Source organism: Vanellus vanellus (assembly GCF_965231255.1).
Source record: "Vanellus vanellus genome assembly, chromosome: 2".
NCBI classification, from domain to species: Eukaryota; Metazoa; Chordata; class Aves; order Charadriiformes; family Charadriidae; genus Vanellus; species Vanellus vanellus.
Window position 1 is genome coordinate 18,960,308 of NC_138906.1, and position 27,927 is coordinate 18,988,234.

General features: G+C 40.5%; 1 protein-coding gene across 9 annotated transcripts in view; it reads left to right on the forward strand.

Annotated features, from left to right (window-relative positions):
• ABI1 (abl interactor 1) overlaps nt 1-27,927 on the forward strand; it is an 82,046-nt gene that overhangs the window by 23,259 nt on the left and 30,860 nt on the right. For all 9 annotated transcript variants that reach the window (XM_082498892.1, XM_082498893.1, XM_082498894.1 and 6 more), the window contains exon 2: nt 1,478-1,645. In XM_082498892.1, coding sequence (XP_082355018.1) covers nt 1,478-1,645 — 168 coding nt within the window. The remainder of the gene's footprint in view (nt 1-1,477; nt 1,646-27,927) is intronic.

The window sequence follows — 27,927 nt, forward strand, 5'->3', positions numbered from 1 at the left end:
GTCATGATGCAACTTTATAATGTATATGAACAGCTTGCCTTCTGGTTTTCTCCTTAAAGCAAAAGAGCCAAGAAGGATTCCTTATTAGCTGTTACATCTTTTCATACTTTAACTTAGGGACAGATTTAACACTTGTGGATATTAAACTAAAATATTGAGGTGAAGAAATAAGAGGCAGGATTTAAGAATGAATGAGTGCATGGAAACTGGAAAACACCAGGCTCAGTTGAACGCAAACAAAATTTTTATTTCCCAATTTTGTTCTTAATATTGTAACTTTTGCATACAAAGTGTGTGTGTTGTGTTATTAAAAGAGATAAACAAAAAAACCCCAGACAGTAGTCTAGTTGGAAGGTACTATTAATATGAACCTTTCCTTTTGGTTGCTTGAGATCAACTGACTATTCCACAAGTAAATAAAACATGGAAGAAACTATGCTAGCACTGAGTCATCATGTACTGCAAATCCTTCCTTATGCAGTGTACCTTTCCTACAAAGGGAAGAAGAGAGAATTCTGGATAGCTGGTTTGCAAATTGGGTTTACAGATGAGGTACATAGCCTCTGCTGCCAGCTACCAAGCTGTGATACAGGGAACACCTCAGAGTGGAGTGAGTGTGTATTTTCCAGGTGGAAGTGGTGTTGGTACCTCCCATCCTGCCAGTGGCCATGGCACTTAGGCCATGAGGTTCAAGTCATGTAAGCAGTTGCTGATTGTCCAATAACCTGCTGTCTGACTAGGGAGTGATTCCTCAGGACAGACTGAGGTCTTTACATTAGCAAGGTGTGATTTCAGTGGGAAAGTGATCCTTTCCTTTTACTTTTGCCCTTTCGAGGGAAGCTGTGCTTTCTTCTGACACTTCAAAATATGTGTGTCTTCTCAGTCAATGATGAACTTTCCCAGCTGTTAAGGAAAGTTTATTAAGCTTTTCTGTGAGGAGGGATAATTTCACAAATTCTCCTTCATACAGGAGCCCTCTGTGCATGCCATCCTGATGTTCTGCTCGCCCTTTTCCTGGACTGTCCGAGTAGTAGCTAGCATAGCTGGAGGTTGGCTTTGTAGGTGGTGTGTGCAGTAGGGGACACCAAACTGTGGGAAAATATTTTTCTGTCTTTAACTGGCTTGGACTGCGTGACTTCATAAGAGGTGGAGAAAGCTGCATTTTAGTGTTCCTGGGGAATTGGAGGCTTTTCTGGAAATGAAGGATTGGGCAGGCTTTAGAAACTTGACTCCAACAAATCATGATAGAGTTGGTTTTTTTTCTACTGAATGAATTGTTTCTTGGCATGTAATGTTACTATGTTTAAATATTTTTCAAATTCTTTATCTGCTCCTTATTATTGAGAATTTTTTAAATGTACATGCAGATAGAGTACTTTAACTGCACAGTCAGATCCTCTTGATTAGACTCTTCTAAATATAGGTTGTCTTTTTTGTTCCTGGCCTTAAGCAAACATCTTGTTCTTTTGCTTTACAGGCTCCAGATAAAAGGAAAGCATTAGAAGAGACCAAAGCCTACACAACTCAATCTCTAGCCAGTGTTGCTTATCAGATCAATGCACTGGCCAACAATGTATTACAGCTGCTGGACATCCAAGCATCCCAGCTACGGAGGATGGAGTCCTCCATCAACCATATCTCACAGGTAATTTTTTTTTTTTTTAATAGAGGACTGACTACACTAAACAAGGCGTTACCTTGTCTCTTGTATTATTAAGCTGGATAGTTTATGTTGACTTGTTTGAATGCTGTGAGTAACACTATAGAAAACAGTAAGGTATTTGTAATATTTATGAAAGCCACTTCATGACGGAGCTCATGACTGAAATAAAACAGTTCCTTTATCAGGAAGCACTGGGATTACATTTGGTTTAAAGCAGGACTTAAGATTCCAAGATCTGAAGCTGCAGTTGAGGGAGGGGCAGAGAGAAGGATTCTGTACTTCTATCTGTATTTCCTTCAGGAACCATATGAGTGGTGGTATTTTATTTAGTGTTGCTACATATGCAGTAATCTCACTTGTTTTCATACCCTTGCAGGGTGTAATTTCATGAGCTGTGTGGAGGGGGAGAGGGGTTCCCATGCTGCCACTACCTGCTCAAGCCAAGCTCTGTCCAAGCCAAGGCAGTTGGATGAGTTAGGTGACCTGACTTGTACTGCAGTACAATACTTGCAATATTGCTACAGTTGATGCGGTGAGGAGATGGAAATAGATGATGGGAAAGAACAGGCTTGTCCGTGGCAGCCTTGTGTTCCCTTGGCTGAAGCTTCACCCTAGCTGACTGCTGCTGAGGGGGGAGAGTTGCTGCTGCCTGTCTTGTACCTGATCTGGCACTGGACTGTATGGTAGCTCTGCTGTGTTTAACCTGGAAGTGGCTTATTGCATAATCAGGTGGGTGTCATACTAGTGCTAAGGAACAGAGGGACAGGATCCACTCAGTTATTTCACACTTACGTTGCTGTTCTGAAGTGGGCTTGAGTGAGCTCTTGAGAGCCTAACATCCACTCTGTCATATACCGTTATTGGAATTCAGTTGGATCTTTGCTGGGCTTTATGTTCTATGCCTATCTGATACATTTTATAAATAAATCTCAGAGGATTCAACCTAAAATGTTCTTCAGTGCAGCCAGTGAGTTTAAAACCTTTGCTGGTCAACCAATACCCTGTTAGTGGTACACCTTAGACCAAGTACTTGAAAGAAAATGCTTCTCATGGCCTCTGCTGTCTTTTTGTCTATAGGCCCTGCTAACCTCTGTTTACTGTTCTTATAGAGTAATGGTGGTTTCTAAAAATCTTTGTTAAACGGCAGCACAGTGGTTCACTGAAAGCATGTCAGCAGGGAGAAGATTCCAGTGCACGTGGAAGAGCGTCCCTAGTAACAAACCTTTTGAAAGGTCTCGTCAAGTTAGTATGTGCTAGGAACTACACAGTGTTAAAAGCTGTATCAAGTAAAGCTGTACCTGCCACTGAAACAGGGAAGTAGGAGGAAGTACAATTGCTGTAGATGAGTTTCTTGTTTTGTCAAGTATTCAGAGATGTCTTGATGCTGGGATTATGACTACCTCTGCAGAAATGACTGAATAAAGGGCTGAATTTACAGGCTTTCCCAAGCACTGGATGTCCTTTTATACTGAGTACATCTTTTCTTATGTGTTTCAGAGCTTCAGTGTGTATGAAGCAATTATTGTTAAATTCTCATTGGCCCACTGATATGACTAACCATGGAAAAAGCCAAAATGTTTGATACTAGCACAAAAGGTGTTAACCCTCTGTACTGTTTGCTGCTTGAATTGAAGGCACTATGCTGAAAGCCATTGAGTCACCTGATACATGAACTGTTTGCTAAAGACTGTGAACAATCAGTGCTTTGTAGAGCTTTTGAGAAGTGTTTAGCAAGGTCACTTGCTTGTAGTTTCTTTCCTGAAAATAATCCTTGCTTATAAATGAACCTCTGCAGACTAATTTTGTAGAATTACACTGGATACAGATAATGCGCACATACCAGCTCAGCTATTTGCTTTGAAATGTTTCTGCTCAGATGCTTCAACGGCATATCTTAAATCTGCTGTGCAGTTGCTTTGATAGACTGTTTCTAAATTCTTCGAGTCTTGAGAATGTCTTTCCCTGTGCTTGTATCAGTCGTGAATATTTTCATGCTACTAAAACATGGAGATGAACGTTCATTTCTCAAAATGAAATTCTTCTCCATGAAAGAAGTATTGCCTGGAAACACAGATCTGAGGCACTGCCAGTCAATTACTCAATTCTGGGTTTTGCAACACAGAGCAGATATCTGTGAGATAAGGTACGATTTGATAGTTTTTCTGGTTATATAAAGCTTTCTTCTTTCTATGGAAGAAATTCCTGTGGCTTCTGACCTGCAGGCAGTTTCTGTTCCCCTACTGTGTTTCAGTTCTCTGTGCACGTTTTCCAGAATGACTCCAGGCTGAATGGCTGGATAGCTAATCTTGATTAGCAGCCACTCAATGTTTTTCCTAGCTGTGTATCTCCTTCACTGGAAAAAGCACTCATGAAAAGTTAGGTGGAGTGGTGTGTTCTATTCTTGTTACTGGAGCTTAATTTTACAGATGGAAAGTTTGCTTGCTTTTATAGGGGAAAAAAAACTGATTCAGCTTTGGTATCTTGTTGAGAGCAAACAAAGAGGCTTCACATGAGTAATCACACTGTGGTGAGGGAGCACTGCTCTGAGCACACGGAGGCAGTGAACAGCTCCAGGAATGGCTTTCATGTTGCAGCCGGAGCAGAGCCCTGCCCAGCTGCATCTATATTTTCTGCAGTCATAGTTGTCTTTCAGCTGGAATGTGGGTCTGGAGTGACCTGCCATGTAATTATTTACTACAGCCAATATACAGAGCTGTGCACATACAGCTTGGCTTTTTGGCTTAAACCCTTGATATTGACTTTGAGCTTTGCCGAGCTGATTTGACCTTTCCAAGCTGCTCTGATATGGCAGAGCAAAGACTTGATCACTGTTCTGGAGAAGTTTGCAAACCCTTCCTGTATAAGAGATCCTACTTATCCTGTTAGGTAAGTTTTGGGGGGATTGGGGGGGGAAATAGCAAATCTATACTTGGGACCAAGGTGAGCATCAGGGCTTCACTAAAGACATTATGGCATCACAGAATGGTCAGGGTTGGAAGGGACCTCTGGAAATCATCTAGTCCAACCCCCCTGCTAGAGCAGGGTCACCTACAGCAGGTTGCACAGGATGGCATCCAGGCGGGTTTTAAATGTCTGCTGTGTGGGAGACTCCACAACATCTCTGGGCAGCTTGTTCCAGTACTCTGCCACCTTCAAAGTAAGGAAGTTCCTCCTCATGTTAAGATGGAACTTACTATACAGACTGCCTATGACAAGCTTTGTTACGGTCACAGTTACATTGCATATTTCTGTCAGTTCCTATTTGGTGCTTTACTTTATTTTTGTTTGCCTTGAGAATGGCCATGCTTAGAAGGGAAATTTCAATTAGGAGTTGAGCTAGTTTTGATCTAGGATGTGAAAGCAGAGCCAGCCTGAGTGCCGCACTATTATGGTGTGAGATCTCAACTTTCCCTATGGGATACTGGTGTAAAAAGGCAACGGAGGAAGGACTTAAGCTCCATGTGGTTCCTGGTAGTCACTGCTGACTTGTCCATCCACAAATGCTAGGTAGTAGCAGAGCAGCAGTTCAGCTATGGTATAGATTGCCCTCATTTGCAGCAACCAAAAATAAATTTTATTTGAAGAAGACTGAACACCAATAGCCAGGTGTTTTGCTTTCTTTGTAGCATATGAAATGTAAGGTGTCTGGAATAGGTAGTATTTTCTCTTGTAGCAATTTTTGGGAAGGTGAGTGAATGCATGGACTGGACAGTGAAAGGGGAAAAGAGAAGCTGAGGGTCAGCCTGCAATCGGAGACACCAGGAAGGACCTTGGACATTGAGATGGGGAAGGAATGAAGACCTTAACATTCAGCATATGATGTTTCTTAAAGTGTGCTGCCACTACATAAACCCGGGATTTTTTCATGCAGCCTGATGATGAATTAAGCAAGACACTGTATATTTGCACTCTGAATGCAGTTTATGCTTCATTATTATTTCCTATGTGTATTAAATGAAATTCTGATTTGCTGTTTAAACTCATGTTGTTCATTTGTATCATTCTTGCCTGGGCCCCTGAGCCAATGAGTTAATTCTTTAAAAAATAAAATTAAAAAAATCATCTCGTATTCCTCTCTTCATTCTGAAGTCACTGCCTTTTAGTGAAGAAGTTAAAAATTCAGCTCATGGTAGCTTGAATATTTGACAAGGGAAAACTGCTCTAGAAATCTGGGGCTGTGTTCTTTTTGCTCTTTTGACTTGCTATTTCTTGCTCCTCCTCTTGGAAACAAGAGCTGACTTAAAAGTGTACTTTGGGATAAATTTTTTGCTGCTTCACTTCCACAAACTTAAAGAGAATGAAGATGGGACAGAGCCAGATTTGTCGGAGGAGAGAGATGCTGACAGGGACATCCTTGTTTACTGTGTCAAAACTGAAAAATGTAACTCATCAGTGCTCACGTTTGTGTCAGAGCAGCTGCAGTACTGGGTGTAGCAACCATCCCTTTTTTTTTTTTTTTTTTTTCCTGGATATAAACAGTTGTTTTTTTTTTAAATAGCTCAGTGTTTAAAACCATGCCTCTTGAAGTATGAGGGAAGCAATAGACTCCTTTTTAAGAAATAATGATTTGCACCAGGGAACACTGCACCCCTTAAACATTCAGTGTTAAGTTTTTCTTCTGCATCTGGAGCTCTCCTCTAATGTGAAATAGGGACTATTACAAAACAATATGTTCTGAAAGCATAACTCTCACCAAAAAAAATGTGCATCTTTTTTCACCATTAAAAGTTTGAAGCTTTTAGAACTAAAAATAAAATCCCTGAATTAGTTTAGAAGAATCTTGCCTGTCAGCATCCATGTCTAAGTCATTGCATGTGTAACTTAAATACTGCATGCAAGCAGAAAGCCAAATGCCTTCTGTTTCTGTGGTATGGCTGTCTAGCTAAAGTCAGGAACAATAATGAAATACACAGATGTTATCTTTTCTTGTGGGACTTCTGAAACTTACTGCTGTAGCCTGTGTTGAATCGTATATACACCACCCCCATCCCCAAATACTAAGGCCTTTTTGATTGGGTGAGCAACCAGTCAGGACTGTTGTAGATTAGGTTTCAGAGAAACTCTGCTGAAGATTTTCTGGTCCTTGTAGGGGTGAGCTCCTAAGTAGTAGCAAGTTAAGAACACAATAACTGGTGTTTGATGCCAGGGAAGACGAGCGCAAGAGCTGTTACGGGCTCAGCAGGTCTCTGATGTTTGAAGAGGCGTAAAGCAATGCACATACAATGGGGACTCTTCATATTTGAGCTTGCAGGAAGGAGCTTTCTCTGAGTTTTTGTGTCTGTCCTTTGGATTAATGTGATACTGCATTTGTGGATTGTGGTATATGATCACAACACATTTCAAATTCATGTTTGAAAGCCAAGAAGTAGAAAGAGGGTAGAAAATGTGACAAATCATCTGCTGATGAATGTGGGTGGTCATGCCTAAGAACAAGCAGTTATGTGAAGTACTTTATGCTTATGGATGGGAGCAAAAGACCTCTCCAGATCCTGTTAGTGGTAACTGTGCTTCCAAAGGACAGCTGTCCAGGTGTTTTTACCCTGAAGTTGCCTCTTTAAAAAGAAGAGGGTGCTTAAAACGCTGATCGTGTTCTCTGACATGAAGAACATAGGGGCTGGACAAAATGACTGTTAACTGGAAAGAAAATTAACCAGAACTAGGAAATGGTTGATGACTGCTAACAAGCAGAGTTGATAGTAGAGCCCACACTGTTCAGAATATTCTTTGGAGACCATTCAGGACATAAAATGTGTCCTCAGAAAATCTGGGGGTAACTCTAAATTAGGAAAGGTGATTCATATGCTGAATGGCAGAGGTTGAGTGCAGAGGAACCTTCAGAAACTTGAGGACGGAGCCAGTAAAAACCTTGGGAAGCTTGGCAAGGTGCAAGGACCTACAGCGGAGGTGGAACAATCCCATGCATTTGTATGTACTGAGAGGTGATTGTGTGAGTACCTGTCCTGCTGAAAAGGAGCTGGTGGATGCTGTGCTGAGCATGAGCCAAGAACACAAGGCCATCTGAATAAGAGAAACAGCGTGGCAGGGCTGTGTTGGGAATATTGTGGCTGGCAGATGAAGGGTGGTGATTATCATCTACTGCACAACAATGAGACTTCACCTGGAGCACTGTGTCCATTTTTTGTCACCCCTGCCTTGTTTAAGAGTGATTTGGGGAAACTGGAGATAGTCCAGCAGAGAGGGATGCTGAGATAGATGGTCATGGTCATGGAGCGTGTAGCCTACAAGGAGAGGTTTGAAGGAGTTCTGCTTGTTTAGTCTGACAGAGTCAGCAAAGCAGTAATGTAATGGTAGCCTACAAATACTGAAGACTGACTCTGTCATCTTTGGACAGTCTTTCTCTGGATAGTGACACTGTAATGTTAAACAGCCACAAGTTGAAGCTCAACAGGTTAGTACGCGGTGTTGGGAAAATCCTTTTTATTTGGGAGGGTGATGCAGCACTGGAACAGGTTACCCTCTAGTGTGACTCTTCCTGGTGTTATGCTGCAGTAGCTGGATACATCCTAAAAGCAAACTTTGTATTCTTGAATGCACATCATAAGCTATAGGAACTAAATGGAGAGACAATTACAAAGTCGAGGGGAAACTGCCACTCCATGTCTACAAATCCTTGTAGGCTCAACTTCTATACAAACCTTCCTTTCTGCACACCCAAAAGTGTGTGAAGAGATCGTGTTTCTGCAGGAACTAGAGCATTATCTAATGTTGTATACATGAGAAAGACAGTATCTTTTCTCTGGTTCTCTTGGACTGCCCTTGCTTGTCAGCAGACACAAATATTCTAAATACAGCGAAGACACTTGCACCTTTTGTTTAGATTAATTTTGCATTGGGTTACATTCCCTCTCCTAATAAAATGCTGACAGTTAATCTCTGTGGCCTTTGCTTTACATCCTGTTCTTCCTGTCCTCTCTGTGATAGAGGCCAAGGCTCCAAGAAGTTTTACTGTGCTTGCTGTGGTTATCTGTCTGCTTATGAAAATTGTTGTTAACTTTGTGCATATCAGCTTCTACATGATATGTATAAATTGTTCAGGATGTAGTATAATGTGTAAGGATTGCCTTGTTAGCTCTTCTGTAGAGAAATTCCTTTCATGACCACAAATGAATACACATAGGATCTGTCTGTAATTCCTGTACAGTTCAGCTGATGCAGTCAAATAAACCCAACACATGACCAACAACAAAAAAAAAATCAAAACAAACAAAACCCCCATGATAGTTATGTACACCTATGAGAGAGCAACCTCAACTGTCAGCCTTTGTGATGGGGAGGTGCAGTTGCCTTGATGGAGAAGAATAAACTAAGCCAGAAACTTTTGGTTCCTGTCATTCTTTATTCACACTTTTTTTTTTTTTCTGTGAACACAGAGTTTGAACGTGTCTTTGCGAAGTGGGGGAAGTTGCTAACTTTAATAGCTGTTGACTGTAGTGAATTCCTTCATATGCAGATTCCCATTCCAGTAGAAGGGCTGTCTGAATGCATAGTTTTTAGTGTGGTTTAGATCATTAAAATATCCTTTCTGCTGAATGGGTATTTGGCCAAAAGCTCTAGATACCTCATTAAATACTAAATTAAGAGGCCTGATGCAGCCTTTGTTTTCTGAAATCAAAGCCAAAAATCTCAGGACTGTGAATGTTACTCTGAAAGGCCTTTTTGATAATTTTGGGGAAGAAAGGAGTCAAGGATGTTTATGCAGTCTTTCTTTTTTAATGAAAATCTCTCATATCTGGAAGATATAAATGAAATGCATCACTAACCTGCTATAAAGTCACATTGGACTTTTCAAGGAGTCTCTTTTCTTCAGATGCATCTGATTAGATTGTTGCCTGAAATTAATTTTCCTTCTATTTCAAGTCTTAGTAAACCAGCAGTCTTCACATGTGAATAACTCCTTTTGATGATGAATTAGGATTTTTTTTTATCTCTGTCAAAGTTTTAGTAGCATAAGGGCAAAGCGGAAAGGAAATGCAATGTATGAAATGATGGTTATAAGAACATTGTATCTAATACAGCAGCAGGTAACCAGCTGCCAAAGCTTTAAATTGGTCGCTGTATCTGTGCTGTCCAGTGCAGCTATTTGGGACGTTTGTTTTCATGGTAGCTGGGTAGTGTCATGCCTGAGCTGACTATATTTGGGGAAAAGGAGGGGAAAAGCAAGTACAAGAAGCTTAATGTGGATCAGATGAGTCTGGATTGTACTGCTTCACTGAAACTACCCCTCTTCATAATCTGCCACTCAAGCACATGAATGCATGCTGCTGGGTGCTTGTGGCTGGTCGTCTTGTGCTGTTCAGAAGGGAATTGCTTAGTGCTTTCTGCTGAATGGTTTATTGGGGGGCACAAAAGTGCTTAGTTAATGTTGATCTGCAGATGGAAAACCAAGTAATGATTCACATGAGTGTTTTATAACCCAGCAGTAATCTTCTGCTACTCTTTATACTGCTGCTGGTTTGTCTTTGTTCTCTTTACAAGCAGCCTTTTGGGGACCTGTTGGTATCTGTTATGCATGTATTGTAAAAGCCCCCTTACAGGTTATAGATAGGCAGTGAACAAACTCTTTTATTAGTTTATAGGAGGTATCTGAATGACTTACTAGCTGCTCTTCTAAAGCTGGGACAACATCTGTTGGTTTATTGTAATGTTGAAAAAGTGTGTATGAAGTGTGGAAATCTATCAAACTGTGTTAATCTTACCAAACACTTGTCATGTTGCTGCTCTGCACTGATGTGTATCCGTTCCCCAACATCATGTGGGACAGTATGACCTCTGCATCACCGGGGCAGTTGCAGAGCACAAATTGAAAAGTTTCACTTTACCGTAATGGAAAAAAATGTGTGTCAAATCATATTAATTGATATAACTTATGGCTGAACACCTAAATAGATAGGTTACCATGAATATTATTTTTTCAGAACTACATATTCCACTGGAGAATATTGTTGATTCTTAATTGACCCTGCTGGTAGGGTCATCATGGAAAGGGCATCTTGGTGGTAGTGGAAATAAAATTGTAGAATTGTTTGGTTAAAAGCTGTACTGTATGTTGGGTTTTTCTTTTTTGAGAAAAATCAGAATATGTTTTGGACTAGCACAGTTTGAGTGATAACTAGTGGGGGCTGTGATTCACTTTTTTCAGTCATTCCCGTTTGGAATGCTGGCTGTACCTGTGGAAGTAACCACCATATAAGTATGTATGCCTCTTCCTCAATTTCAAAAAATAGATTACTAAAGCTGTCCATTTCCTTTCTAATGTTCGTTCCTGATTCCAGCGAATAATTATTTTATTGCCAGGCTGGACATGGCTTTGTGCAACCTGGTCTAGTGGGAGATGTCCCTGCCTATGGCAGGGGGGTTGGAACTCGATGATCTTCAAGGTCCTTGCCGACCTAAACCATTCTATGATTTCATATGGTGCCTAATTATATCTTTTGCGCATGAAAATGTAAGTAGTACATGATGATAGGATCACAGATCTTGTATTTTGTTTGCTTCCTCTGAAAATCTGCTAAATAGCTATGACTTTTTCCTGAATGTACCCTTGTGTGAATGCTGATGTTCAGTGGTTTTGTAGCTTCACCTGTTCATGCCTAAAAGCACTTGATTTTTCCCCTCACATGTTGTCCTGGGGTGGTTATTGACAATGTATCCACCAGTACACTTCAGTGTGGTGTCATATGCAGATTGAAGCATTGCTTGCTGTTTCTCTAACTAGCTTCTCTGTTCCTTGCTTGCAAGAGAAAAATAGTGTTTTGTCAACCTGATCTTGTCATGCTATCTCAAATTCCTGTATGTGGCAAAACCAGGAGCAACAAGGGTGTGATTAAAAGCTATCAGGCTTCTATACAAAGTGAGAACAAGTAGGATGGGGACCTTAGAGTTAAGAGGGATCATGGTGGAAATACTAAAACATATAATTGCTTCAGGAAAGGTCAGCTGGGCCATCTTTTGAACATATAAGAACAAGGAAATATTGAATAATGACTGAAGGGCTTGATTCTGCTTTCTTGTTGAACTCTGTCTTAAGGGATCGTTTTTTTCTTTTTAAGTTATGTTTTTGAACTATGTTCAAAACTAGGCTGTATAAGGTTGCAGGATAAGCCTTCAAACCACAAATCAACCTTTATCTGACTGGAAAGGGGATAAACGTCGTCTTTGGGAAGCTGATCCTTCTTTGTCCATTTATAGGATTTTCTACATGTGTTGTTAAGTATTGGGCAAGATGCAGCAATGGCCAGATGTAGTACAGGACTAAAAGAGATGAGTTGTACTGTGGATAAGGCTTATCTCCTAAGCTAGGCTGGAAAGGTGTTACTGAAGTTTTTGAGCAGTGTACATATTCTTGATCTCTGATAGCTGATAGGTAGTGTATGGTAAACTAATATGCTAGCTCACGTGGAGTAGGAAATTGTTTATTCCTTTTAATTAGAAGAAATTCAAGTACTATTTAAACCTGAATGTTTTTTAAAAAATAAACTTAGCTTGAAATTATGCAGTTGATCTGCATGTGTGTCTCGGCAGATGAAACATGGCATTCGAGAGTGGATATTATGTTATTTCAGTGCTCCAACTCAGGGCACCTTTTGCCTGCTGTGGTGGTGAGTAAGATACTGAAGTAAACAAGGACAATCTCCATTTGGGAGGTGCAACCTCTAAGTCATACTAGAAATGTGCTATCTTCCTGTAATTATGGGTCATTAAGGTAAAGAGAGAAGTCCAGTCAAACAGCCTGAAACAAATTTAGACTTTCTCAGCTATCTAATCTCTTACCTATGCCACTGTGTTTAGATTTAGTTTCCTCATACACCCTAAATCTCATGTTAAGAGACAGCACTGAGAGGGTTATAAGCCTGTAAGCTGACAGGAGCTAGATGATCCTTTATTTTATTTGTTCCTCTGTGCACACTGAGGATGGTCTGTTCGCCGCTTATGTATCATTGTTTTAGCCTCCTCCTAAATTGATGTATAATTAAGTACATCTTTCTGTGCTATATGAATGGTGTTCATCTGTGTGACCTGTAGACATGTCTGTCAGTGCCTTGTTTTGACAGTAGTATGACAGCTGACCACAGAAGTGCTTGTCCTTCATATATTACAGTTTTAAAGCATCTCTGATGTAGTGGTAGAGTTTGGTGCCACTCTGGATGCTAAAACTGGAGGAAAAAACTTCTGGGGGTGTTCATGGTATTTTGGCTAAGGTAATGTGGTTTTTGCTTTTCTTAGTGCAGGCTGTCGCACATTAACAAATAATTAAACTTCAGGAAGTGGGGGATGGTTTCCGTAAGCTGTCACTGAGAGAAAATCAAGTTAAATCACTTGGGATTTTGCTGCTTTAAGCGTTCGTCCTGCAGTGCAGCGTGCCTCTTGGCTGGCAGAGAGAATATTAAGCTTCAGCCCCAGCTAGATTGCTTCTTACTTCCAGACCTGGGAGCAAAAGGAGCTAGATGGGACCACAGCTCCAAGTTACTTGCATCTTATTTTCAACTCAACATCTTTATGAAACTATTTCCCTGGGCTGCAGTAAATATGTAATCCTTCAGTCAATGCAGAAACTCTTCAGAGATGCTCTGTAGTACAGCTGGCTGAATTACATGGAATAAGTATATCTAAAGCATTTATTCTTTTGGAAATTATTTGAAAAACTTTAAAAAGATTGTTTTCCATGTGAAAAGTTTGCCTGAAGTAAGACAGAGAGAACACTGCTCACTGGTCATTATTGAATAATGACATATCACCTAGTTTGATTGTGTTTAAAAGTATCATCTAATCAGTAGAAGCAGAATAAAGAAAGTGTGGTGTGAATTTTCCGAAATACATTTTTAGAAAGCAGAGGATCTGCAAACAATTACGTGGCTTAAGCAAACATCCTGGAAAAACAGACTGTGAGCAGTCTGCAGACCTTACTTGAATAAAGATACTTTTCCTGTGTACTCTTCCCCTCTGGCCCATTTGCCTCGATTTCTTCATCGTGGTAGTTCTTGAAACAAATGCATAGTTGTTGTTTACATTAGCTATATACTTCTGGGAGTAAAAACTGACTGTATTGCTGGATGGATATACACAACGTAAACCCAAAAAGTACGTTGACCTCATTTAGGAAAACCAGGCTTTACCAAAGCAGTGGGGAGGAGGCAGGCCACAGTTTGCACAGCTGTCTCTTTGTAGTCCCTTAAATTGTGTCCTGATGTACCCCTTTGTCTCTCAGGGAAGTATTTCACTTCTCACCAACATCTCTCTCCCTGATTAAGGTAACTGTAGCAGTATATTGATCCCAGCCACTTTCCCATGCAATTAGGTTTCTTGCAGAAGTTCAGTAACTCTTCTGCATGTGTTTAGCTGTCCAGTACTGGACAGATCAGTGGCCAGTCATGCAAGAGTCCGTGGTGCTTGTTATTGTGGAGCTGTAAGGCCTTCTTTTGAAACACCGTGGTGCAGTTCAGACACTTGTAACCCGCCACAGTGTTTGGAGCACCTTTGCCAGGGCACCAGTGTACCTTCCTCAGTTAGCTTTACATACTTCAGTGGTCAGTATTTGTGTAGTATATGTCTTACTTTTGCCTAAAGTGATGTTAAGAGATGGCCAGTCTCTTTTTTTCCTGCCATTCTCTTGTGCCAGACAGTGTTTCTTGTCTGCCCGCCCCCAAGCTGTGGGCTCAATTATCTTGGAGACAAGATCTTGGAAAACTACAGACTTATGGCTGCCGCTTTCTACAGGCTTCTTCCTGTGTCATCCCAATGGCTGACACTCCTCTCCAAGCATTTGCAATCAAGTATAATCATTATGCTAATAACTGCACAGTGGAAATGTCTAATTTATGAACACATGATCAGTCTGACTAATGAATTTACTGTAACAGTAATGGAATAATGCCTTCAGCAGCGGGGACATAGTGATGTCCTCTCCCTGTGCCTATGCACAAGACTTCTCTTCAAGGCTTGTACTGCCTTTCAGCCTTCCATCAGGCTGCAGCATTTGTGTTCGAGTGTACTTGCACAGGTCGGAGCCAAGAACTTGCTGCTGGGGGTGTGTGTGTACAAGTCTGAGAGGTGGTCCTGGAGGAGGGGTTCACTGGTGGCATGGTTTCTTCTTGGGCCAGGGTCCTCTTCCAGAGTGTCCAGCCTTAGTCTGGAAAAGTTTTGTCTGGGGAAGGTTGTGGCTCAGTACAGCATAAGAGGTCCTAGGACTGTTGAGGCCATGTGGATATTCCCAGCAGATACAATTGCAGTATTTCATATTGGTTGTGGCTAAGAGTGGGAGGCTAAGGGAAATCCATTTACAGAAACAATGCGCGACTTCCTCCTTTAATTGTGTGTGGGAATTAAAATGGCAATGGAGATGTAATGCAGCCTTAGCAATTCCATCTCTGCCCTGTCCCTTCCTCCTCACCCTATTAAACTGGTAAACGTCATTATACATGCTTGTGATTTTGTTATTTGTCTCCTATTTTCACTTAATATATCCCAAATCACAAGAAGTCTGTATGACTCAGTCCAAAATAGTAACACAGTCTTAGAAAACCTGTGAGGGAATTGTTGTTTACTCCTTTTTTGCTAGCTGAAGGTAGTAGTATGGGTAGTAAGTTAACTCCAGAGTGGCAAAAGTATACTGAAAACTTTTAAGTGGGATCTATAGTGGCTAAGGGTTGTTCCTGCCATCTTATTTTACAGGTAAGAGTCATCAGCAATGGGGACAAGAGGAAAAAAATGGCCATTGCTGTTTATCCTTACATTGCAGTAGCACCTTGTAATGTTGCAACAAAGTTGTTTGCCATAAAGACTTGCTTGCTTTGTACGAAATCTTGAAAAAATCCAGAACTTTACATTTTTCCAGGAGAACTATTAATCTTCAACCTTTGTACATTTAGGAAACAAAAGAAGAGAAAATGAAATTTCACGTGTGGTAAGCTGTGTTTGTGGCACTAAGCCGAGAGGGTTTGTGGTGTAGATAATACAGCCTTTAGCCATCTGATGGCTGTTTAATTAATACTTGGTGCAGTGCTGACCCAACTGAAAAACAGCAGATTTCCCACTAGCTTATATCGCTGACATCAAATGAGATATGATCAAAGAGGTATAGAAATAACATTGTGCCTTGGTTGATTTGTAATCAAAACTATGTTGGCAGGTGGCTAAAGGATACTCAACATCATTTCCACATATATTGTCCCTGTTTTATGTCTTAAGGAAACAATCTATCCCAGGACTGTCAATCTTAGACACCTCATAGGCCCTGAATTCATGTGGAGAAGCGGGCTGCTTGGGAGAGGAATTTTTGTGTGCGTATGTGTAGGTTTTGCTTGTGTTTTTTGTTGGGTCTGCGCTGCTTGGTCGTGGTTGGTTTTGGTTTTTAAGAAAAGTATGTGCCTGAAAATTAATTCTGAAAACATTCAAGTTGGTACATGTGACAAGTCAGCCTACATTTTATATGGGAGTTTTGTTATTCTTTAACATAATGGTTATTTTGAGATATGCAATAAATCCACTATCCCAACCATGTAACATAACTTTTATCATAGGAAAATATTTTATTTTTGGTATTAGAGGTGATAAACTAAAGCACTAAAGAGGTGATAAATTAAAGCTAACGTTAGCTCACTTCTTTTGGTGGGTCATTGTCATCCCCATCCCCCTACCCAGCAGCCCCTCCCCTCCCCCCCAGTTTGAAATGCCAAGTTACAATTAAATGTGAGGGGTTTGGCTTTGGGGCAGGGGGGTGGGGTTGTTGAGGCATGACCGTTCTGGCCTGTCATTATTCCAGCTTTATTGGGTCCTTACCTCAGTCAAACTTTCAGAAAGTTCAAACTTGTTCTGTTGAGTTTATTTTTTATAGGCTTTTTTTAGATGATTTCCTTTTCAGCCACCTGCAGTGCTCTTTGCAATCGCACATGTTCATCTCCTATGAAGTTGCTTTTTTTGGCACACAAAATGCTTTTCGTTAGACATACAATTTTGTTCTACTCCCATGGCGGTTCTTTAGTGTGTCCAAACTACTGAAGAAGCCTTTTAATTTTTCCTTTCTGTCCTTGTGCTTTCCTTCAGTCAAGAATATATTTAGCTTTGTATGTTTTGTTTAATTCTAGACAAGTGCCTCGCTTCTAGTAAGGAAAAGAGGGACTCATTCAGCCACTTTAAAAAGCTGAAACTCTCATGTGGGAGCTTGCATAGGCATATTTTGTTTCTTCTATTTTTTTTAAATGAGACTACTCATGCATGCATATCATGAGGAATACCCAGCAAAAAAGAAATTTGAAATTACTAAAATCTAATTTCAGGTACAGAAATACACTCACACATACAGTTGGGATTTTGACTTTGCATAATCAAAAGCATTTATCTGCTTTTTGTGCTTTTTAAGACTGAATACAAATGTAACATGTTATGACGGCACATCCCAACTGTTGTTCTGTCAAAATCAATCATTAGGATTGTACACTTGAAACACTTCTCTTTTAAAGTGTTCTATTTTAAAGACTATTTTTAATCAGCAGATTTTTGCATTTCTGGCTTGTGTTCACATAAAATTAATAAGTCTTTGGTTTCATTTAGATAGTTTTTCCTCTGAAAACTTGTATTAGCAATGCAACTGGTGATAGTTAATCATTGAAATGCCTGTTCAATTCACTGAGGAGAGGGGATGTACGTTGGTAGTTCCCTTATCAGAATCCTGTCCTGTTGAAGTGAAGATATGGGGGCAGAGGGAGGACCAAGTAAGAGAAATGTCCTTCAGAAAGGTATTTGTCATACAGCATGAAACTCAAGTGGATGGTTAGCAATCGTTAATTTGCCATGTGCTGTGGTTTTGATCTGATGTGGAGCTGGGTCTGTACTTCCTGTGGCACAGTGGTTGTGAAGTGGTAGGGTGTGGTGTTCAGCCACAGCTGAATCTCTGGCAGACTGGAAAGCATATTCTAGAGTGATCAGGAATTTTGTGTTAGAACAGGGAATAACACCATTGAAGCTACTTCACTCTCCCCTGCTCCCAGCTTTTAATGCTGAAAAGCCACAGACTTTGGGAGGTACATAGAAGATAATTGCAAATAATCTCCCCATCTCCCTTTCTGTGTCCTGCCACAGAGATCTGTTAGATTTTTTTTTTCTACTTGTTTATTATACTCAGACTCTTGAAGAGATTGAATTTGAAAGACAAAAAGCAGTTGAATTTGAAAGATAAAGAAGTTAGCTAGAATGCAAAAATTCATGTTGTGTTCTCCATGAATATGTATCAGACATCATTGGAGGGCTTGTTTGTTTTGTTGTTTTTTTGAGTAATGGTCACAACACACTTCTTACCGAAGTGTGTGTACGTTCGGTTTGCTCAAATGGTTAAAATCGGCAGTAGGGTTTGCCAAAGCACAGGAAGTATGATCCGTCACCCACTTCTGCATTTTCAGTAGCAATTAAAAACATAGGTGGAAGCTGTTTTACAGAGAAATCTTGTGTCTTTGTTGCTGTGTTTCAGTGTGCTCAGAGCAGACAGCTATGGCAGCGTTGCCTATACCTGTGCCCACCTACGCTCTGCCTATGTCTGTTCTCAAGGCTGCTGCAGGTGGGCAGCTCCAAGAAGCTGGCCCCAGCAGCGAAGCGACTTGCTTGGCGGAGCACAGGAAGTCTGGCGGAGCCAGGAATAGAGCTTCAATCTGCTGATTTCCAGGCTCTTGCTCCTAGCCACAAACCCATCCCACCTCTCCCCTTCACTCGCCTGATGTCCCAGCAGACAGCCGCCTCCTTCGTGCAGGACCAGCTGCTTCTGCAGCACTGTATGACCTCCATACTCCAGATGTTTGAAGTTCCATTTCCCCCATACTTATGTGAACTTTAGCAAAGTGCTTCTGGTATTTCACCAATGCAACAGGGAGGAGGGAGGACTGTTGTCTTAACTGTTTTCTTTCCATAATGAGGGCCTCCGTTAAGAGCTGCTAAAAATCTCTTCTTCTGTAGGACTTTAGCTCCGTTTGCTTCAGTTGCCATCTGCCAGTCTTCCTTCCTACATCCCTCTCCCTGTTCCCAAAGATGCTCCTGCAGACTTCCCCTCCTTATGCTCTGTGTTGAATCATCTTCCTTTGGGTTGGGGAAGGTGGGGGCAGAGGGTGAGGGCGAGACAAGATGCCCTTGTATCTCTCCATAGATGCTCCTCATTTGTAGAGCGTAATTCTGTGAGCTGGTGTTTCACAGGAGAGACTTACTGATTGCCTTCAGCTGCCCCACTTTGTGTTCTCAGCATCTTGCATGAACATGCTCCAAAGTAGCTGTTAGAGAATAATGTAAGAAGCTTCTTTCCTTCTGTCCTGTCTGAAGGATGAATACATGTCCTCCATAGCAATCCTCCCATTTCCACTTGGCACCAGGAAAGAAAAATCAGGCATGAACTCAAGTCTGGCTCTTGGATGAGTGGGCTGGTTTCTTTGCTCTGATTCTTGTCCTAGACTGTCACGCACCCACTCCCAGCCCCTCTGGTCTGTCCTTGCCCCATATCCCCTCTGTGCTCAGTTTCTCCAGCAAAATAAGTGACTAGATTTGCCAAAAGGGTACTCTGAAAAGCATCTATATAAATAATCCTTTAGCTGAACAGACCTCTTTCCCCTCTCGTTTTCAATGCTGTTGTATAGGTGTATCTGCCACTTCATAGATTGTCTCTTGGAAATTGGGGTCTTTGAGTCCAATTCTTAGTGAATCCTAGTCTTCCTTTTGGAAGAAAGGCTTCCAGTTTCATAACAGCAAGAGGGCTAAAGGTGAGGCTATTTGTCTGCGGCCAGTAAGCTGTAAGCCTGTTTCTGTAGCTCTTGTTTTCAGCTTCTTGATTTTAATGAGGCTTATCAATGTCCCTAATTTTTTAAATTTTATTTATTTTTTTAAGACATATGAGTATTTTCATACTTCCTAGCACATGTTCTGTTGGTCAGGAATCAATTTGCTTTCAAGTATGCCTTGCAAGGAAATTCATACATCTTAAGAAATTCTGGAGCAGGACATGCCATGGACTATGTGCATTGTTTTACATTCTGTGCTTCTGAATTCTAAAGCCGTACAGCAAGCAAACGGTCCTGAGTAAATGGGATGCCTATGGTATACTTCCCTCCCTGACACCCTCCTCCCAACTGTCCTAATATCTTTACTTATGTAAAGGTAGAAAATATCTTCAAACCTTTGCTGAAATCTGGTCTGCTTTATGCCGATGGTGATTGCTAGGAGAATCTGGGAAAATCTACTAGTGTATATAAAGGAAAAAATTTAAATTCTTAAGTCAAGGGCTAGCTCCATAGCACTAAACTGGCATATAATCTGTGTTCAGGCATAACTGAAGAAATTCAGTGATAAACTGTCAAAATAAAAACCACAACCACCACTTTTCAACCCCCCCCCGACATTGGATGATATTAGTAAAATACATTGTTAGCATTGTGGTTATATATATATATTAAAAATGTATATTGTTTATATATATAAAGATATAAAAATATGTAAATTTACATACATGTTACCTCTGGTAATAGGACTTAGTATTTCTGTCATTATTATTCCTTTGTTCTGTCTAGTGCCTTTCCCCTCTGATAACGGTGAACATTTTATATAGACTGTGGAAGTTTGTGTATATGTGTTGATGGCGTTAGTTCATTGTGTTAATCTGTAAAAGCTCTTGATTGTGAATCCTCTATGCAGGAAAAGGAAGGTGACATATCAGATTACATGAGACATGGTTTATCTGGCTCCTCTAGCCTTTTACCTTAGGAGGCCTGGATTTACCAGGACTTCAGGAGATGAAGCTTTCTGGAGAGTGTCCCCTACTATTGTAACTTGTCTGTATGCTGAACAGAACGTGTGAGAAACTTCTGTCTATAAACCTACAAGAAAACATTGCTGGAGTTGCAGCTCTGGAAATAAAACTCTTAAATCTATTTCAGTTCCCTCCTACATTGCCAGCACCACATTCGAAGCAAACATACAAGGTGAAACTTAGATGTCTAAATGCTTCAGATGTGACAGGAGACCTGTCTTTCATGGTGCAGCTTCAGAAGGCATGGTGGGGTATTCTGAGGATTCTCAGGTGACATTAGACACTGGTGTTCAGGCAACTGACTTTTAGCCTTAGTGAAAATTGGATTGAAGGATTGTGTATGTGAAATAATAAAGCCTTGAAATCCTTATAGTCTTAAAAGAATTTGGGGAACTGAGAAAAAGCGCCTCTTTTTTTCTTTTTGTCTAGTTACTAGCTTGTTGCTAGCACTAGCTTTCTTCCGTGGGTTGACTGACAAGTTGACAGTACTTTAGCAGACTTGATTCTGGTGACTGCCAAAGGGGCCATTAAAGGTGTCATCTCTTGGGGGGGGGGGATGGTAAGGAGGACCTTTCTCCTTTTTACTGTGAAAGTTAAAGATAACCAGTATAAAGCTTCTATATGGTACCTTCAGATGAAGATTTGTTCAAAGCTAATTAGGGACTTGAATTTCACACGGGTGATGGCTAACTGGGCATGATAAAACTTTGCATCAGTCTTCTGCTTTATAGATAGGATTGGCCCCACCAGTAACTGAAACAGGGCAGTGCTTCTGTCAAAGTTTCTTTCAGGTTTTCTATATGCTTTTCAGATGTTGGTTGACTTAACCAGATGTCTGTGCTGAAGAACTAGGAAGAGGCAGATGCCCACCAAACTGCCTGGTTTTGGTCTAACTGAGTTGGTGCAGACGCAGCTGGGGTATTCAAACTATTTGTAGTTAATAGAATTGACAGTTATAATTCTCAATGCCAGTAGACCCTCATAGCTTGGAGAAGATCCCCATGGATAAATGAGTGTGTGTGTAACGATAAACAAGGGTGAGCGGTGCCAGTTGCGCTGGCACTCTGCTCTCTGCATCTCCAGTGAGGCCAGGCTTGCTTGGAACTTGGACTCTCCTGGACAAGAGATGTAAATAAATGATTTTATTTCTGTAGGTAAATTGTTGTGTTTCTTGACCATTATCTTGATGGGGATCAGACAATGTATAAACATTAGTAATCAAGCCAAATACTTAAATTACTTGCACTTTCATCAAGAGTTAATGAAAGGTGTAATTTGTAACATTGAAGACATTTGTAACATTGTACACCTGATTGTGCATGTGTTAACTCAAGCTACTCACACTTCTTTGTGCCTGATGTGCCTTGAGCCCATAATTGATCTTTTCTGTAGAATATTTCTCTTGCAGTGTAAATATCTTCACATTTCCCTGTGCTGTATATACTAATTTTTCTTTTGAATTTCCTTCACAAAATAACAGCATTAAATGGTGCTCTCCCTGAAGAAGTTAGCTGTTTGGCTGAGCTCATTAAAGCTGGGGATTTTATTGTCCTTTTTGTAGGTCAAACTGAATTCCTTGCAGGTAGCCTGTACAATGTGCGTTGTCCAGGAGCTCTTCAGTGCTATTATTCAATTAACCATAACTCATTTATTTAAAAAGTCTTAAATATGCTTTCTTTATGGAAGTAGCAGTGGGATAAATCTGTATTTCTAAAACAGAATAGGTCAATGTTCTTGGTCTCATCAGATTTTTAAATTTCAGGGAAGCTTATTGTGTAAACTGTATAGCAAGACAATGAAATCTGCAGTTTTGTTGGAGAATGACAGTAAGGGCTAATATTAAAGCTGGGTCTAGGAACAAATTACAAAGAGTGAGAGTTTGGGTTTTTTTCTTTAATAAAGGATGCTGGAAGCACCTTAGTGTTTGTTTCTTAAGTTATATTTCCTTTGGTTAACATTACAATTTGTGGTCCGAGTGTATGAGCTTGGAGTATATAATAGAAAATGTGTGTTTACTAGAAAATGTTTGTTGGTGTTTGTTACAATGTTTCTAACAGTCAGCTATCAACATATTTTACTGCTATGAGCAACTAAATCTGAAGCTGTGGCTCGTTTTTACCAGTAGTAAAACAGATCTTGCCTTTCATATTCAAACATAAACAAGTAAGCTTGGAATCTAGACAGTTGTCCCAGAGGTTGAGGAAGGAAACTAAACTCCTTTGCACCACTCACTGTCCCACATATTGCATAGTTTTATTGACTAGGTTCAATCTGAAACCAGCGTCTTTGCCCAGTATTTTGTGTAACATCAGGCAGTTTCTGCTGAAAGGACGTACCATATCTCCTAGTCTGACCTGATATGTCAAATCTAGTGTTCCAATTGGCTTGTCTTTGACTAGAGATCTTACTTTTTTTTTCCTTATGTGATTAATTTCTTATATACTGCCAGTAATGCCCTTTGGTTAAGGGAATTTCACTGCTCTCAGATACAGAATGGAGAGAACAGTGTTTCATTCATTAACTTGCTCTTCAATAATGATGGCTTTAGCATGGAATCATCTGAAGTTGGAAGGGACCCATGAGGATCATCAAGTCCAACTCCCTGCTCCTCACAGGACTACCTAAAACTAAACCATGCGACTAAGAGCATCATCCAGGTGCTCCTTGAACTCTGGCAGGCTTGGGGCCCTGACCACTACCATGGGGAGCCTGTTCCAGTGACTGGCCACCCTTCCAGTGAAGAACATTTTCCTAACGTCCAATCTGAACTTCCCCTGACACAGCTTCATTCCATTTCCTTGTGTCATATCGCTGGTCACCAGAAAGAGATCAGCACCTCCCCTCCACTGCCCTCCTTGAGGAAGGTGTAGGCTGCCATGAGGTCACCCCTCAGCCTTCTCCTAGCTGAACAAACCAAGTGACCTCAGCTGCTCTTTGAAAGTCCTGTCCTCGAGACTTTTCACCATTGTGGTTGCCCTCCTCTGGACACACTCTAATAATTTGATGTCCTTCTTGCACTGAGGTGCCCAAGACTGCACGCAGCATTTGAGGTGTGGAACAGATTACTTTTGGGAAGTACAGCACCAACTGTGCAGAACAGGTTACCAAGAGTCAGTAAGTATGATTACACCAAGTATGCTAGGAAGATTAGGGTGGGAAGTGGTAACAGGTCATGCAGCGTGCATGACTGATATGTGTTATGTCTGTGGTTTTGCTTGTATAAAGTAATTCTGATCTATTCTGCCAACATTTAGGTATGTAAAATGCTGATTACCCTGTAACCAGGGCTTTACTTATTTGAAAAATAGTGTTAGTAACAGACCCAACCCTATATTCAACCACAAACTGAAAAAGCGGAAAAGGGAAACAATGTCAAAATTACAGAAGACTGTTGCTAATACCAGGTATTCAGTCTTCCTTTTCTCCTTGCTTTCTCTAAACTAGCAGCTTGAGGAAGCCTGTGAAGTTTGAGCCTACATTTCTTCTTGTCTGAGTGAGCCTAGAGACAAATTGAAAAGTTACTGACTTGCAGCTCTGTGCAGCATGGGACATTTGTTTGAAGGACATTCATGACATACGAATAAAAGTTCTTAAAACTGTTAGATGAAATGGTCTGAAAAACTGTCAGCAAAACTGGTGGTATAATTTTAAGATTTTTTTTTTGTTTGATGTGTTTTGGATGTTACGTTTTTAAATCAAGGAAATGCCCTTGTAATGACTTTCTACTCACCCTCAAATTCATGGGTGAAAGTGTGTGGTGGTTCGATTTTTTTTTTTTTTTTTTTTGCTTTGTTTTGGTGTTTTTTTTTTGTGTTGGTTTTTTTTTTTTTTTTTTGTATTTTTTAATTTGTAGCTGCCTACACTGTGTCTTAGACTCTCTTTTAGGGGGTTTTGTTTCTCTACTGTTTTTACCTGATAGCCACTGTTTTCATTGTTGAGGACTGGGCAGCTGTTCTTCTCTCCTCTGTCACTCCACTCTTCCCAAAAGCCTGGCAGCTTTTTCCAGCTTGCTGGTAAGATAGCTGTGTAGCACCACACAGCACTTGTGCCAGGTGAGGGTGTGTGCTATTACAGCTTCATTCTTGGAGAAGCAGAGTAGGAAACCTGGAGTTTTCAGTTTTCCTGCCCAACGCTTCTGGAGTATCAGTTGATTTAACACAAATCTAAAGGGTATTTGCTTGGTGTAAATCTGTCGTATTAATGTAGTGAGTTATTCTTCAGGACAGGCTGAAGTTGGCAGTGCCTGGTTGCTAAGATTATTTGACAGAGATTTTTTTTTTTTCTTTTTTCCCCTGCTCTTTACCATCTGTGTGTGCATTTAGTGAGAGAAGCAGCGACTGCGTGAGTATCTGGCTCATGAATTTGAGTTCCAGTGGTTCAGAGTTAAAAGGATAGTCAAAGCTTGAAGTTATTTTTCCTTTTTTTTTTTTTTTTAATGTCCCTATATATGTGGGCTTTATTAAAATATTTAGCTATATCCTCAAATTGCCGTGGCCAAACGTACTGCGGTCTCTGTTTCTTGTAAAGTGTTTGTCCTGGGATTGCACCCTGTAGCACATGGGTAGAGCAGTGCCTGCAGCACAGAAAAAGAAAAGAACAACTATTTGCTGTATCATTGCTGGGCTGCACTTGGCCTTGAGGCTACTTCTAAGGAAACAAACAGTTAAATTTTAACTCTACATCCTGTTGATCAACTGTTTTGTTTTTTTTTTTTTTCATATGGTTTGAAGCAGACAGATAGCAGAGGCAGCTAATCATTAACAGTTCCATCAACCTCCAAGCTTAACTTTGCTTCTGGGATTAGCTGGTGTAGTCCCTAGCACCCAGTTATAATGGCAAAGGGGTTTGTTTGATGGTTTAGTTTAAATTTGCTTCCCAAAGGAAACATATTGTGCTTTTGGAAGGGCTGTCTTCTCCATCTTTGCCAAATCAGTACAATGTTGGACTCTTTCTTGCTGGATTATCTTGTCTAGGAGTGAGAATTGCACCCCTGCTCCCCAAATTTTAAATTATGCTATGTATTTATGTTTCAGCATAGGCCAAGCGTACTTGAAGCTGGTCTGATTGTTTGCTAGTGCTTGTTAACCTGTGTTAACCCAAGCCAGTTTGGTATACTTAGCTCCTCTCCATCTTTGATGTTTAAAAGTAGGTTTTGTGCGTGAAATGACAAACTAACTCCTGTTTAGCTGTTTTGTTACCATATCAGAGCACTTACTCATAGCTACAGGTGCCAAGTATGGCCAGAACTTTGAGAATGGTATAGTCTGGCTGTTACCTGGCATATGTGGTTTGTCTCTCTTGGGAATTAACTGTTGCCTGGCTGGGTAGCTATGCGATCCTGCTAAAAACTGTGGTTTGGGTTTTTCCTCTTTTGGAAGTGAAAAACATTGCCTGTGACTATACAAGAAACTTTCACATCAACATCAAGCAAATAGATATAAATAAAAATACAAAAATGAGCAACTGTTATGTGCTTTGTTTTGCATAATGATCACATAACAATAATATGCAGTCTTTATAGATCTAGAAAAAATAATTTCATCTTGACAAAGCAAGATGCTGTCTAGTAGCTGATGGGCAGCATATTGCTCAGGGCAAAGCACATGCTGGGAGCCTTTGCTTTGGGGGCAAAATACTGCCTTGCTTTTCCAGTGTCCCAGATGTGGTAAGAGTTGCAGTCTCATTTCCTTTGAACAGTGAATGTCTCGTGCACAGGCGTGCCTGCATGCTGTTCAAGGCTTACATATGTCCCCTAAGTTGCTGGCCCTGTACTGTGATACAGATAGTCTTCTCTTTGCTTGGTTTATATTACTGAAATCCACGGAAAGACTTTACAAATCGCTGTTCTACATTTAATTTTTGATAAGCTGTCTGAGATAATTAATATATGCTCTTTTACTGTTTTAAGGTGGGGTTTGTTTTTTTTTTGGTTAACAAAAATTTGTTGTGAAATTACTTAAGTAATTTTCCAAAGGATGTATGGTATACAGCATCTGTTCCTGGAACTTCCTATCCTCTGCTCTAGTAATTTATAGAATTTTCATTGTTCATTGCAGGGAGGAAAAGTCAGTTTTTGTGGGCTACCTGCTAGGAGAAGATAGGTCTTTTTGAACTGTGAAAGGCTTTATTTTGTTTTGTTTATTTTTTCTTTTGATATCAACATTAAGAGAACTCTTACTATAAAGATGCATTTTTGTCCATGCGCTGAACAGAAAATTAATTTATTAGTAACAACAGATTCTGCTTGTGAGCATGAAGTAGAGGCATGGATTTATTTCAAGTGACATAGTAGTATTTTAGAATACCCTCTTAAAACATTGTAGTATATGTCTCAAATGGATGTTGTCCTCAGTGTTCTCTATTGCTATGTTGTTTAGGCAAGTCTAAATGCAGGGGTTTTTTTTCACCTGTGCAGTGCTCATGTATTACGAAATATGAAGAGCTGAGTATTATTAAAGGGTTCTGCAAGATCATTTGAGACCTGGTATTGTCATTGAACAAAAGGATTCAGGAAGAGAGGTGATCTAAGAACATGCAGTACAGCACTCAGATAATGTTTCTTGATGTTGCTGAAAGCAAATTAAAAGGCAGAACTAACATGTATGCTTTAGTCTCTAAAAGGAAAATAATACATAATAGCTGGAGTTGAAGAAATATGAGTAGTCTTGTTCTTAAGTCTTCGCTCTGTCATCTGTGAAGTTCGCTGCCAGAGCAAACGTGGGTGCAGTGGCTGATAGCTGATACTGATGTAGCGGTAAATAAATGCCTGATGTATCGGATTGTCTCATTTGGAAAGATGCTTTTTATTCCTGACGTTGAGATTTTTCAGAGCATGAGCATTTAGAACAATAAAGCTTGCTCCAAAGTTTTACTGAGATATTTAATTAACTTATTCCAAATAAGCTAATGCAGACATACACAATGTTTTGCATTGCTCTGGAAAATCACAGCCCTTATTTCTATTAAGATTCTGTGCATTTCCAAAGTAAAAGAACCTTTTGCAGTGTTACAAGTTTTCTGTTATTTAGCTTTAAGCTGTTGTCGTGGTTTAGGCCAAATCCACCACTGGGGACCCGAGGGACCCCAAACGGGACCGACAGATGCTCCCCTCTACCCCTCTTCAAAGAGAGAGGCACAGGAGGAAAAAGAGACTTATGAGTTTAGAAGGAACTAAACTACTTTAATGAAATATTAATAATAAAATAAAAAGAAATAATGAAAAATATATACAAAACCGTATCAAGCTCCCGAGATGACAGTCACGTCACTGGCTGGCACTGGGGCAGTCCCAGGCTGGACTCAGTGACGGACGGGAACCGGATTCCGGATCTGGAGTCAGGATCGGGATCACAGGCAGACGAACAGAGTCCTCCTCAGATGTCGGCCATTGAAGGAAGAGCCCGTGACCCTTTGATCTCTCAGCTTTTATACTGAGCATGAGGCAGATGAGATGGAATACCCTGTTGGTCAG